At 37.5% G+C, this 13,975-nt stretch overlaps 1 protein-coding gene across 2 annotated transcripts in view; it reads left to right on the forward strand.

Annotated features, from left to right (window-relative positions):
* The window catches only part of LOC147179534 (putative RNA helicase mov-10-B.1), a 15,862-nt gene continuing 1,887 nt past the window's right edge, over positions 1 to 13,975 (forward strand). The window contains exons 1-18 of one of the 2 annotated variants that reach the window (XM_086069479.1): positions 1 to 221; positions 310 to 412; positions 734 to 900; positions 2,758 to 2,851; positions 2,959 to 3,100; positions 5,041 to 5,287; positions 5,656 to 5,766; positions 6,597 to 6,774; positions 7,107 to 7,249; positions 7,332 to 7,508; positions 9,189 to 9,301; positions 9,361 to 9,560; positions 10,734 to 10,831; positions 11,964 to 12,061; positions 12,147 to 12,245; positions 12,319 to 12,418; positions 12,498 to 12,615; positions 13,611 to 13,802. In XM_086069479.1, coding sequence (XP_085925605.1) covers positions 82 to 221; positions 310 to 412; positions 734 to 900; positions 2,758 to 2,851; positions 2,959 to 3,100; positions 5,041 to 5,287; positions 5,656 to 5,766; positions 6,597 to 6,774; positions 7,107 to 7,249; positions 7,332 to 7,508; positions 9,189 to 9,301; positions 9,361 to 9,560; positions 10,734 to 10,831; positions 11,964 to 12,061; positions 12,147 to 12,245; positions 12,319 to 12,418; positions 12,498 to 12,615; positions 13,611 to 13,802 — 2,520 coding nt within the window. In that variant the 5' untranslated portion in view covers positions 1 to 81. The remainder of the gene's footprint in view (positions 222 to 309; positions 413 to 733; positions 901 to 2,757; positions 2,852 to 2,958; positions 3,101 to 5,040; positions 5,288 to 5,655; positions 5,767 to 6,596; positions 6,775 to 7,106; positions 7,250 to 7,331; positions 7,509 to 9,188; positions 9,302 to 9,360; positions 9,561 to 10,733; positions 10,832 to 11,963; positions 12,062 to 12,146; positions 12,246 to 12,318; positions 12,419 to 12,497; positions 12,616 to 13,610; positions 13,803 to 13,975) is intronic. The other variant, XM_086069481.1, reaches the window with a different exon arrangement.

Below are 13,975 nucleotides of genomic sequence, written 5' to 3' on the forward strand. Positions count from 1 at the left end.
GCGACAGGGCGGCGACTTCGGTGGAAGCGTCTCGTCTTGTTTCGTTTGGACTTCCGTATTTAAGCGAGCGAGGAGCTTCACATGGACAGGATGCCAGACAAGAAGAAATCAAGCTTTAAAGCTGGCCTCGATTTTTTTGTGTTTCTAGGGGAAAGCGATCGAGCATCCATTAGCGCTCGATCCGAACTGAAAGTAATTTACAACACCGAGTTCAAAGCAAGGTAAGCGTAACGGTCTCTGTGTCTATACTAGTGTACTCGTCCAAGTGTTATTTAACTGCCTATTTGTTTTCTTCTTTTACTTTTTTAGAAATCAAGAGATCGCTGTGCCAAACTTCAGTTCGGTCCTGTACGCCCTGAAACGATCGAATAAAATAAACGTGCGCAAAGATAAAGTTCGCGTCAAGTCTGCGGTATGGATATGCACAATCTTACCTTATTTCAAGCCTAAACTTGAATAGTTTTCATGTTTTTCTAATTTCACAAATATTTATGTGTAAATAATAGTTATACATATTGTCATGGTTTCGTCTATAACATTGAGTTGACAGCAAAGGTGTTTGATTGAGAAAATACACTGAAACAGAAAAGTTTAACATTTTTGAAAATATATAATAGTACAAGTTTTGATAAAATGATTACCAGTGAGCTCAGGAATATAAAAAAACTGTGTTGAGTAGAGATCACGTGACGTTCCTTCGTTGCCAGTACAAAAACAGTGATGCTGTGCACAGATCACAGAGCTATTAGTGGACCAGTGGTACATACCTAGGAGACCCAAACCAGCGATGGTCCTGAATGTTGTCGACGCACAGCCTTCTCCAGGTCAACCGCCGCTTTCTGCAATAGAAGAAAATAAGAAGATTGCCAGGTGTCTTACAGAAAAGCTCAAGAATGAAAGGTAAAAGGACCCAACAAGTAATGTACTTGAAGTGTATGCTTGCTGTAAGGTGTGAGAAGGTTTTTCATGTTGCCTTAATAAGCACGTTCCATGTGTTGATAGAATTTGTTTGTTATGGACGTCACACCTCAAAAACATTGGACAAACCAGATTCATTGCTCTAGTATTTTAACTCCACTAATTCTCAACATCTGTCCACGGGATAATAACACATACTGTAATGATAATATAACTGAACAAATTAATTGGAAAAAGAACGTTCCTTGCTCATAATTTCTATGTACGTATCTACCGAACCACCGCCATCCTTTGAGATGAAGATGAAAGATTAGGGTGTTTTCTCATCTTGTCACGTCGATTATGAGGGAAAGATTTGACTTTTTAGACTTTAGACTGCCAAAACGTAGGAAGTCGGACAAGCCACGCATGCATGTACACAAGCCACACTCATGTCACGGCGTGTTTGCGCAATGCTGTGCTTTGAAATAGGAGTGCGACGATATATCGATATCGTGATACTTTGTCTCCTGATAGATTATCGATACGCCTATGCAAGTATCGCGATATTTGTAGATAATATACAGCCACTATAACGGCTCCATTGTTCATTACTTATTGCGCAATTACTTGGCAGGCCGCTAGGGGGAGCGCCTCATAAAGTGGCGGGGAATTTATTAAAGTCTTCAGGTGAAAAAGACCATGAGCTTAATTTTACTTGTAAGACATTTATTATCTGTCCAGCAACTTTTTTTTGCATACGTAACATTTTAAAACATATTTTATGGTTCGACTTTTTGAATAATATTAATATTGATTTAATTGGATTTAATATTTAAGTAATTTTATTTATTTACTTTTGCAATGTTACACAAAAAAATCGTCACAGTTTATAAAATGAAACAATTCACTATGTAACTGACTGACATGTTGCATGACAATAGTGTTTAAGAAAGACACAAATTTGTTCACAGAAAGTGGTCTCTGTTAAGAAGACATTTGTATTTGTTTAAAAAAAAAATACACTCAAATACTCACTGTGAAGAAGACACCTGTTTAAATAGTGTTTCAGTGATGGTACAAAAAGAAACAATTTTCTCATTGAAAAAACATCAATTTATGCCTTGAGTAGTTTTATCGTGGATTTATTACCTGGCCAATATATCGATAATCGTGGTATCGTGAGATAATCGTTATCGTGAGCCTTGTATCGTATCGTGATGTACTTAGAGGTTCCCACCCCTACCCTTTGAAAATGGCTAGCAGTGCTTTTAATTAATTATTTATTCAAATTCTTGAGATGATATTGAAGATTAGAATTACCGGTAGATTTTATGAAATGCATTGCAAATGTTTTTTTCCCCTATGATATTACTGTGGAGACTAGAGCTGAATGATTTCATGTGATTTATTGTGTAATTGTAGTTCACCTAGAGTGGAAATTGTATGATTTTTTTTTTTCCGACATGTGTGCGTCTTGGTAAGTAATTCATGTAAAGCAGATTGTCTGAGTAGAAACAGGATATTGAGTCAGATGCTTAAGATGATTTTGATGTTCGATGTACGGGGTATGACACTTGCTTCAAGTCAAAAAATAAACAAACAGACATTCAGACGGAAAGACTCCATTGCTAATTCACAGATTGATTTCCTTCTCAGTTCTGTGTTGACCAAAATGAATATTGTTTCGCCTTTGCTCATATTTATGCTCCAGCAAGTGTCATTTTGTTTGTCCTATATCAATTCAAGAGCTCAATTTTGGGAGGATAAGTTGACTAAAGATGAGAATTGAAGTTCCGATTCCTCCCACTTTGTTCCCCTATGATGCAGTACTGTACCCTTTTATTTCTCATCTCGAAGGTCTCAGTTCATTTCTGATAAAAATGGCATTGGCATCACGTCAGACCATGAGTTCATTGATGGATTACTTTGCTTAGAGGTGGAAACGGATAAGGTATATATTTTTTGTCATTAATTTGTATAAATGTTTGTAACAGAAGAAAATAACGTACTTTCAAATGTGTTTTTGCTCATGTTGACCTTTTTTTTCTTTTTTTACAGTATGTTGTGAATCTAAAAGTGGAAAACACTGGAACTCAAACGGTGCATTTTACCTACTACACTGCATTGCACAAGCTGAGCTGTTTCACTCTGAAGGATGAGCACAAAGTGACCCGAAAAAATCAACTTTCACTCAAACCAGGTCAGAAAGAAGGCTTTTCTTTTTGAATATATTAGCTGCACCTGCTCTATCTGAATTCTGTGAATCCAACTTTCATTTGACACGTAGCGTTATGTTTTGATCTTAATGTCTTCTCTTTATCACATTTACTCTGTTGTGACATTTTCAATAGTTAGGCGAGATCAATAAATCAGTGTTGAAAATAAAATGTCTTTTGGGTTTCTATATTTGAAGCTTCAAATATACACAAGAGATTTGTGAGAGTGCACAGTAAATTATCGTGGGAAGATTCTAATGCACAGTTCCTGACCAATCGGAGAGAAGGGACTTCCAGAATACTGCATAAAAGTCCGTGTTCTACTCACTGTTATTCAAAATCTCTTTGCCGCCAGCCTTGATTTTATTTATTTTTTATTTTTTTGCTAAGACATAGTGATTTTTATTTTATTTAATAAGCAAATTTTTAGCAACCAACGTGTCTGCTGCTGAGTACGGGACGAGGACCTCCTCATTCACTAACCTCGCCGGGGCGGGGAACACTTCAGCCCACTTAAACGGTTTCTGCTGACACGAAGGCGACTTAAGCCTATAATAAAAAATCGCAACTGGTAAATAATTGCACATTTCAATAATGTGTCAGCAGCTGCATTGAAATATTCTTCTACAACCGAAACGTTGCAGAAATGCTCAATTACGTTGCCCCCCCCCAAATCTAAGCTATATCGAGGGAAGGGAACATTCGTTTGCTCTTCAGTTGTGCAGCACTCGGTTAACCTATTGTTATAAGTTCTGGTCAAAGGATGTGATGTCTTTGGTTTGGAAATGCTGTTTAATCAAAGCTACTGAATGCTGAAAATGCCATTTCAAATCGCTACTGCGCACGTCCTTCTTCACATGCACGACGCGTACTTGACGTCACATCCACAGACAGAGGGCGGGAAATTCAAACCCGAATGCAGCCTGAAAACTATAGGCCATTGTGAACAGCTAATGTGTTAATCCACTCATTAGGAGACCTTTCAGTCATAAATGGTCAAAAAGGCTATTGCAAAGACACATGAAACCCAACAGGTTGCTGTTCTATCAATTTATTTTGAAAATCTCTTCTTTCCTGATTTACGATTTTTACAGCTTTTGAGCAAGCTATGCCGCATGTCTTTTCATACCGCAAATTTCTTCCAGTGAACAAACCGTTTGATTGGCTCATTATAGCCACGTAATCCTACAACAAGCGCCGCAGTCGTGCCGACTATAGCAGGGTAGTGAGTACACCGTCTGGGACAGCGCCGCATGTGAGGGCGGGAAAATGCCCTGTGAAATTGGGCGCCCTGTGAAGATATACCCATGATGACATTAGGTCCTATTTGTAAAAAACAAAACAAAAAAAACTGCTAGATTGGCCCCCTGTTGCAGTGTTAACAACTGCACCGTGATTACGTTTTTACACTTGGACTGTTATTTCTCGGGGTGTGAATTTCCTAGTAGCTTGTGAGTCGATCTGTGTCACGATTCAATTCGATACTGATTAATCACGATACAAATCTATTAGTCAATTATAGCGATATTAAAAAATATATATATATATATTTTTTTTAAACTCAAATAGTAATCAGTAAATTTGTACATGTACACTGTAAGATTTGTATGAAAATGTACTTCAGGCTTATAACTGTGAGCCACTGTATTTAACAAACAGGTTGCAATTTTTGTTTCATGTTTGAACAGCATTGAAATCCAATTTTAAGGCTTAATGTTCCATTAATATAATATACTTCCATGATTAAAGTGTGAACCCTAATTCTAATTAAAACATTTTGTTGAATATTGATCTTAAAAAAAAATCGATTTGGCTGCATATTAAATCAATACGAGAATTGTGCACTGTAATATTGCCGAAACAATTTTTATTTTTTACAACCCTAGTTATTTCCCTGTATGACTAAGTGTCATTTTGTTTCCAGGTGATAGCTATGCAGTCCAGATTCACTACCATCTTGAGCATGCTGGGAACTATCCAGTGACGTTGGCCTTTGAATTTAAGCAGAAATCTCCCAAAGCCTTATTCTATATAGTGCGCTATATACAAGTTCATTATTTGAATGCGCTGGGAATGGAGCTGAAACCTATTGCTCCTTTCAAACGCTCCCGTCCTGTTGCTCAAGAAAGCAACCCGGACTGCCAAGTTGTGGATGGAGTGCCGCCTGATGGGTAAGTTAAAAACTTCAGAAACATTTATCAAGCATATGGACATTTTTAGGAATTAACTATAAATCTACAAACTTGGTCTTTAACTGATACTGAGACCACATTTTATTTACTATATTTCCCAGTATAATAAATTTCTCTACTTCTATTTTCTATACCATATTCATAATCAGTCGCTAATGTACATTTTCAAGTTTAGAATAGTAAGCATTACTTTATGGCATGGCTTTATCTGCTTACTACAAAACTAAATCATTTCATTATAAAATTCATTGTTGATTACTGTAAAACTCTTTACCCCTATTGTGCATATTATACAACTTGCACAGATTGTGATATTGTCTCACGGTAATATGCTTTCCTTGTCTCAGGTTGTCACAGATGGAGCTGAAAAATGTGACCCCGCTGTATTCTTACCAGATTCCAAGCTATTTAGGTGAGCGCATCAACTTCCTGAAAATGGACCCTCCCGTTGATAAAAGGTTGGTTGAATGCTTGATAGTAGCATCCAGTGCATTTAAATTTTTTTATTTAAAAATCATCTACACCCCACTGTTCAAATGATAAACCAGAGACCATGAAAAATCCCTTCAAAACTTTTTCCACCATTGTCACTCATAACCTGCAAAACCCCATAAAAAAGTGCATACTCCCATACTGTAACTGTGTTCAGAACCAATCCCATTCAAACTTATTTTAATGAGTCAACACACACCTGTCCCTCTGATTAATACCAAATAAAAATTAACTGCTTTAGATTGTCTAATTTGTGCATTTCTTTATTTTTTGTGTCCTTGCATTTCCACTGGTGATATCATCATCCTCATCACATTCTGTGACTGGGGCACAAATGGCTTGTAAACCTCTGCTACTGCAAACAAACACATCCGGCCCACTAACAGACACTCAGACCCCCACTTTCTTTTACAACCAGAAACAGTTTTCCTCCCCGCAATGGAATGTTCATTGATCATTAAAATCTATTACTGCCCTGACTGACAGAAGCCTACTCGGATATCTGAACTTTATTTAACCGGAGGCAATTTAATTGGTGGCAGTTGTGTGCTGTTGGGTAATATCAGCACAGCCACATCCCCAGTTAGAGGGTGTGTACACTTTTGCAACCACATGATCTCAGTTGTTTTTTGTTGACATAACTTTTTTCATTCAACTGAGATGGATAAAAGTCCCAATAGTAGAGAAAGTGAAATTTAGCTATTCATTTATTTTAATATCATAAAAACTGACATTGGTCTGTATACTTGCTATCCATTGCTTAAGTTCCACATATTTTGCTTTTATTTTTTTCAAGTCGGGTGCTGGACAGTCCTTTGAGCTTTAACAAATACTCTCAGAAGCTCCATGAGTTGTTGTATTTGGAAGAGCATCAGATGCAAATGGACATCAGGCGATACTTCATACCCAACAGTGACATGGAATACGCCTGCATGGAAAGAGATCCGAGCAACAAGAAGCTACTCATTCTGAAGGTTAACTTATTTATTCATGTTATTTTTGGCCTACTTTTCACAGATTATTGATGCTTCTTTTGGTGTTGGATTAAAATAAAATTACACATTGTTAAAACTTTGCTTGGTGTAGAGTTCAACTTTAACCCTAAAAACACATTGACAAATAAAAAATTAACGTTAGCTAGCTACACAATTGTGTACTACATACTGTAGTTGTTAATCTTTGCACATTTTCAGCAATTACCTTCATACATAATTTATTTAACAATAAATCTATGCAGTCACTTCAGTGTCTTTAACACAAGATCAGTGCGTGACAAAATTATGTGTGTGTGATATTCACCTTTCAGGTACCTGGTCTTTCTGAGAACCGCCCGTCTGTGCTACGTGGAGATAGGCTGCTGGTTTACCCTCAAGGGGAAACAAAACACAAGTATTGCGGTTATGTCCACAAAGTAGAGCGGGACTATGTCAAACTCGGCTTCAGTTCACAGTAAGCGTCGTCTTCACTTAACTCTTAGCCCGGAAGCGAGGCCAGTGTTAGAGGATCACGTGGTTTTTGAATGTGCCTACAGATTGTTGAATATTTTTATTGATGGCATGAAGTTCAATGTGGAGTTCACCTTCAACCGGCTGATTCTGCGTGTGCAGCACAGAGCAGTAGACTTTGCAACAAAGTTCAAACTGGAAACGGTGTTGTTCCCGCCAGCCAGCCTCTCTTCAAAGAAAGTAGCTGATGTCCCCGAACTCAGGTGAGTAACTCAATGAATACTTAAAATAATTTCCAGTTTGTCCACAGGCAATTAGTGCTGTCACTATCAAACCTTTTAAAAATCTGATTAACCTATCGATTTAGTAATCCACTAAGGTTGGATATAAATTGAATTGAGTGGATATAAGTACTCCTATTTGATTATCTTCTATACATGTGCATTATTAAACACCAACAAACTTGGCCTATGCTAAACAGTTGGCAATCGCGATTAGCTTTAGCGCGCTAGCTATTACTACTATTAAGGCAAACGCTAACTAGTAGTAACCACCATTTAGTTCACACATAAACCATTATATATACATTACAAATACAATAGTGTCTTTGAAAAAGTCTCTTACAGACAATGCTTCAACATTATTCCATGATTAACAAGGGTATTGGCCAAAAGGTTAGCAATTGCGATTAGCATTAGCACGCTAACGGTTACCCCTTAAGGTAAACAAACTAAACACTAACTACCATTTAGTTCACACACATCATATCTACATTACGCCTGTAATGGTATCTTAAAAGTCACTTACAGATGGCGTTTCAACAAGAATCTATGGGTAAACGAGTGGAGCTGCCTGTGTTAGCTACAATATCTTCCTGTTCTTGTCTTCTTCTATGGGAACGTTTAGTGCATGAGTCGATGAGTCTCCTCTACTGGTTAAGTGATGAACACCTAAAACCAAGTTGGCAGGTTTTATTTTGAAATAATAATTACAGCCCAAGTGCTTTTTCGATCGCACGGAACTTACTTTCCAGTGTTTTGGGGAAGCTCAATGTGCTATATATTGTCTTAAAAACAAGTCAGTAAGCAGACAAATAACGTCCGCTATTCGGTCAAAATATGGTGCACAACATAACAGATCACATAATTCGTAATTCTGAAAAAAAAGAAAAAAAAAGTCAGTGTATAAAACATGGACGGCCCAAACATGTTTCCGGGTTAGGGTTAGAAAACACCAGTCAACCTATTTTTAAAGCCGACTTATCTCACTTGGTCGACATTTTTCCCCCAAGCCCTACATGCAATGAAGAAGAATCTTGTCTTTCAGGAATATTTATAGGTACTAGCAAAGAAAAAAGTCAAAAGAGGATCTCTTGTCCTTGTTTCTGCCTCTTATTACATTCAGTCATCGTATACCCAGCCCAAAAGAGAAAGTCCCCTCTACTCAGAAAAGTTAGATGACACAGGACATGTTTTGCAAAGCGACAGCTTGCATTTGCTCAGCCGGCTCAGTCTTGTAGTACGCAAAAAAAAAAAAAGAAGGGTTCTTGGAAAGTCAAGAACCACGAACAGACCAGTTCACTGAGGTTGGTTATTGCAGCTGTCAGCTACCTCCAAACACCCCAAGGTCACCCAGGGATTGCGGTTATCATGTTTGAACAACTTTTTTTCCGCCATTACGTGATTATTTTGTGTCAACAAAATCACATGGTTCTCTTGTTTTAGCAGTTTGCCCATTACAATTCATTCATTCGTTGCCTGACTTGTGTTCAAGCAGCATGGGTTCAGTTTCCATTCAGTGACTGTTGTTACTCCCCATCATTCTGAACATAAGAAGAATAGAAAAATAATGTATGTTCAAAAAGTATTAGGGTACTTAGATTTTAGTACTGAATATTAGTTTGGACTTGATTTTCTTCAACTTCGTGTGTGTGTGTGTGTCAGTTTCTACGACAGACAGCTGGAGGCCAACACAGAGCAGAAAAAAGCCGTTTGCCATATTGTAGCCGGCACCTCCAAACCTGCTCCGTACTTGGTTTTCGGTCCACCCGGCACAGGTAAATATCACGGTGCTGCTTATGTGAAGTCCACACACATCATTCTTTATCCTTTTTAGGCAAAACCATCACTTTGGTGGAGGCCATCAAACAGATCGACAAGCTCCACAAAGACTGCCACATTCTCGCCTGCGCTCCCTCCAACAGTGCTGCAGATATCCTCTGCTCAAGGATTCTCCAGGGCCACGGCAATAAGAGCAAGGTGTACCGCATGTATGCCAGCAGCCGTGAGCCGCAGTGTGTCCCTGAGGACATCAAGGTTAGTAGCGAGTAATAGTAAGGCGCATTTTGTTTCAAGTTTTTGATGCCCAAGTACCGTGGAGCTTTGACTTGACTTATCAGTGCGCTAACTTAATGTTTTTTTTTGTCATCGCTGGGTCAATATTTTTGCTTTTTGCGAACCAATATTTGAGTTCCAAGCGAGCTTCAGATACGCCGCCACTCAAGTGAAGTCAAATTGCCAGTTACAGTTTTATTGAATAGGATGAACAGTCAAACACACAAATGCTCACATTCAGTATCGTAGTTATGAAATTACACTAGAAAACCAGTTTAGATTTTCTTTATAAAAAAAATAACAAATTAAATAAAGTGTTTGTTGTGGCTTATCGGGGGTTGGAATCCATTTTGTTTTTTCAGTTCATTTTATTGGCGATAACGTATTTGACATACAATTCGATTAAGCAACGACATTGGCTACTAACGAATTTAACTCAAGTTAAGATTCCAGTGTTTTATAATCCCCCACTATATGGCAGTTTTCCTATCGCGATCCTGCTATATTACAGATTTTTCTGTTAAAACAACATTCATATCTAACATTGTCACCCAACTAAAATAATGGCCCAGGTCTATTTTTTCCCCCCAGACAACAAATAACTGAACAGTGATTTAATAATTTCATTGCATGGGTAGGATTGAATTAATCGATTTAACTAAGGAGGTTGCGGGTTTTACCAGAGGTGACCAACATCATGAGAATGTTTAAGGCAAAAATATATAATGGTGCCAAAATATGTCTTAGGCCATGATTATAGGAAGGTGATGATATATAATTTTCTATTGTAGGAATTCTGTTGAAAGGGTCAGAGCGAACGTTTTAAAAAATAAAATAAAAAAATTATAGACCAGGTTAGATGCCGCACACACTCCCACACGCATGTTTCGGCCTGCCGCAATGCAGACAAGTTCGGAAGGTGAATGTACACGTTTTTGTTGGCCCGAGTGAGGCCAAGATGCTTGCACATTTTTGTGTGCGTTCATTTAAATGTACAATTTAAGAATTGTAATCAGTTTAAATGCAGAGGATATAAATCTTGGTGGCCTCTGGTGGACATTCAAATGTAGTAACACACATTGCAGCAAAATATACTGTACTAACGTTTTTGCATGTATGACCTTTGTGTGCATGTTGTTTGTGATGACTTCACAGCCCTACTCTAACCTGGTTGGCGACTATTTCGTGTTTCCTTCCAAAGAGAAACTGATGGATTATCGAATTCTGGTCACCACTCTTGTCACTGCTGGAAGGTAGCGTCAGACCCATTTGTTGATGTACATTATGTCGTATGTGTATTGTGTTTATGTAAGCCTGCACTGGACACTTCACCGGGCGGGTTGTCATCGTTGCAGCATACGCTTTGTATAGATTTATGTAAAGATGAAAACTATATTCAAAATCAGTTCCTAGCTATCTTGAAAAGTGTCTGACATTCTTAGGTGAAAATAGAGTAAATCTGAAGAATCAGCTGTTCGTATAAAATTAATTAAAAAGTTACTATTTATGTCTCATTTAAAATGATACTTGACTCATTGAGCTATTTTCAGCAGTAACAATGTAATATTTTGTCCAGAATTAATTTGATAACTTAATTATTTTTCAAAACACATTTATCCACTTGCTGTTGACTGAAGATGATCTGTGCTGAGGAAATGGTTAACAACCAATCACGGCTCACCTGTTTTCTGGGCTTGCTCAGCAAACTGAGGCATGATTGGTCGTTACTAGGGGTGGGAATCCTTGAATGTCTCACGATTTGATTCCATTTAGAATAGATTTTTGATTCAAAATGATTTGATTGACAATTATTTTTGCTTCAATCTATAGATGTGCAAGGAATTATAATGATCTACTCCAGTCTGAGCATTAGCATTTTTATCACTCAAGAACGGCGCCACGCTGAAAAAAACCCAACCTTTTATTGGAATAACTTGATGGTGATTTTTTTTTCTCTCTAATGTGGCTACAATTTAACAGTGTATTAGACCGCGTGGAACCACACTGCCCCTCAGTGGCCAAATCGGGTACAACATGAACAGCGCGCCAAATAAAGGCACACACAGACAAAGGCAAGACAGTATAAAATTATTTCAATCAAATTGATTTTGGGACATTTAAAATCGATTCTGAATCGTACTAAATGAGAATAACTTTTTTTGGGGGGCACACCCCGAGTCGTTACTGGTTTCCTCAGTACAGGTGATGTCATCTTCAGTCGATGTAAGTGGCAAAATTATTTTTTAAAGGTATTAATTGATCATGAAAAATAATGAACTTATCACATTAATTATAGTCAAACTATTATCTTCTTACTGTTGGAAATCTGAGATCGCATTAGCGATGGTGAAGCCAGCGAGTTGTATTCTTCTGTCACCGCTGCAGGTTGGTCACAGGAAACCTCCCCATGGGTCATTTTACTCACATTTTTGTGGATGAGGCCGGACATGCTACAGAGACGGAATGTATCATCCCACTGGCTGGTAAAAAAATAAACAAAAAAACAACAACAACAAAAAGAGACCAAATTGTTGTCTAAAGTATTTATTGAATGTGTTTGGGTTGAAGGGCTGCTCAACCCAGAGTCTGGCCAGTTGGTTTTGGCTGGAGACCACAAGCAGCTGGGACCCATTGTCGCATCCCCTCTTGCTCTTAGATATGGATTGGGTAAGTCGAGTCCATATACTAGCCATTTGTGTATGCACTACATGAAAGCTTACAGTATCTCTGCTGTTTGTAGGCATTTCCCTCTTGGAGAGAATGATGACCATTTCCTCAGTGTACGAGAAGGAGGACGGGTTTAATGACCTCTTTGTCACAAAACTGCTGCGCAATTACAGGTGTTCTATCAGACGCCATTTTGATTTTCCTGGACGCACCCTCCAGTTTGCTTTAAAACATTTTGTTCTCTTACAAAAGGTCCCATCCTGCCATTCTGAAGGTTCCTAATGAACTCTTCTATGACGGAGAGCTCCAGGCCTGCGCTGATCAAATGAAATGCAACTCCTTCTGCAAATGGGAATACCTTGAAAAACAGGTAATGTTTCCGAGTTCATAAAAGTCAGGCCAACAAAAGTATAGTGGGGCTTTATATTTTGTACAAAAACTGAGTAAAAAAATAAAAGAAAGAAGTAACTCAGCCACATTTTTTGTTACGAGCTACGGGAATGTAAAGATAATGTAATGACCAAAAAAACTATTTTTCAAAGGCTGGACGGATCATTAGCATTTCTATCAATTTGAATGGGGAACACGGTTTTGACATACAAATCAGTTGTTCACGTAACAAATTAAATAAGTCAAATAAGTCACACTTGTATATTGATAATATCAATATAAAAAAACAATATACTTGTGACCCGATGCAGGTTGTTATCAACTCATTAACTCTAGACGTAAAATTCTATTGAATTATTTCTATTAGTTTAAAAAAAATCCACTTTTGTTAACAAGAGTATGAAACCCAGAAAAAAAATATTGTTCATTTAGATAAGATATAAAAAAATTTGATTAATGGTGAGTTAAGTAGTGAAGTCATGCGATTAATTACAATTACAAATTTTAATCGCCTGACGCCCCTAATTTTTAATAATCTTTTTTTCTTTAAAAAACAAAACATTTTAACTAGTGAAGTCATGTTGTTAATTACAGTTTTAAAAAATTAATCGCCTGACGCCCCTAATTTTTTAATAATCTTTTATTTAAAAAAAGAAAAAAACTTGTGCAGTAATGCGGTTAATTCCAATTAAAACATTTAATCGCCTGATGCCCCTAATTTGTAATAATCTATAATTATTTTTTAAAGAAAAGATTAATAGAAAAGATTAAAAAATTAGGGACGTCAGGCGATTCAACTTTTTAATCGCATGCCTGTTCTAAATGTACACACAAAAAAATTCAAACAAAAGTGGGAAAAAAAAAAGTTAAACCAATAGAAATAGTTTAAATGATTTTTTGGACATCTCTAGCCATCATTGGGAGTGAATGAGTTAAAGGTCTTATCAAATAACAACTCTGTATCATTTGTGTTAGGAGTTCCCAGTGATTTTCCACGGCGTGACTGGCATCGACGAGCGCGAGTCCACCAGCCCGTCGTTCTTCAACAGGGCAGAGGTGCTCGTTCTCGTGGACTATGTGAAGAAGCTGCTGCAGACGGGTGGCAAAAAGGGCCTGGGAACCATCTCGCCTGGAGACATAGGCATCATCGCCCCCTACAGGAAACAAGTAAGAATTACTCTTGTTACTTTGTGTTCAAACTTGTTAGCAGATATTTATTTTATTTATCCTTGTGTGTACAGTAAATGGTTTTATAGCATTTGAGTGACGTGAGAGTGTGTTTTATTTGTTTTAATTTAACGACTGAATTGTTTATGGGGTCCCTGATCCAATAATGTTTG

The sequence above is a fragment of the Leptonotus elevatus genome, chromosome 2, assembly GCF_054856555.1.
Source record: "Leptonotus elevatus isolate MCC_2025b chromosome 2, RoL_Lele_1.0, whole genome shotgun sequence".
In the NCBI taxonomy this organism is placed as follows: Eukaryota; Metazoa; Chordata; class Actinopteri; order Syngnathiformes; family Syngnathidae; genus Leptonotus; species Leptonotus elevatus.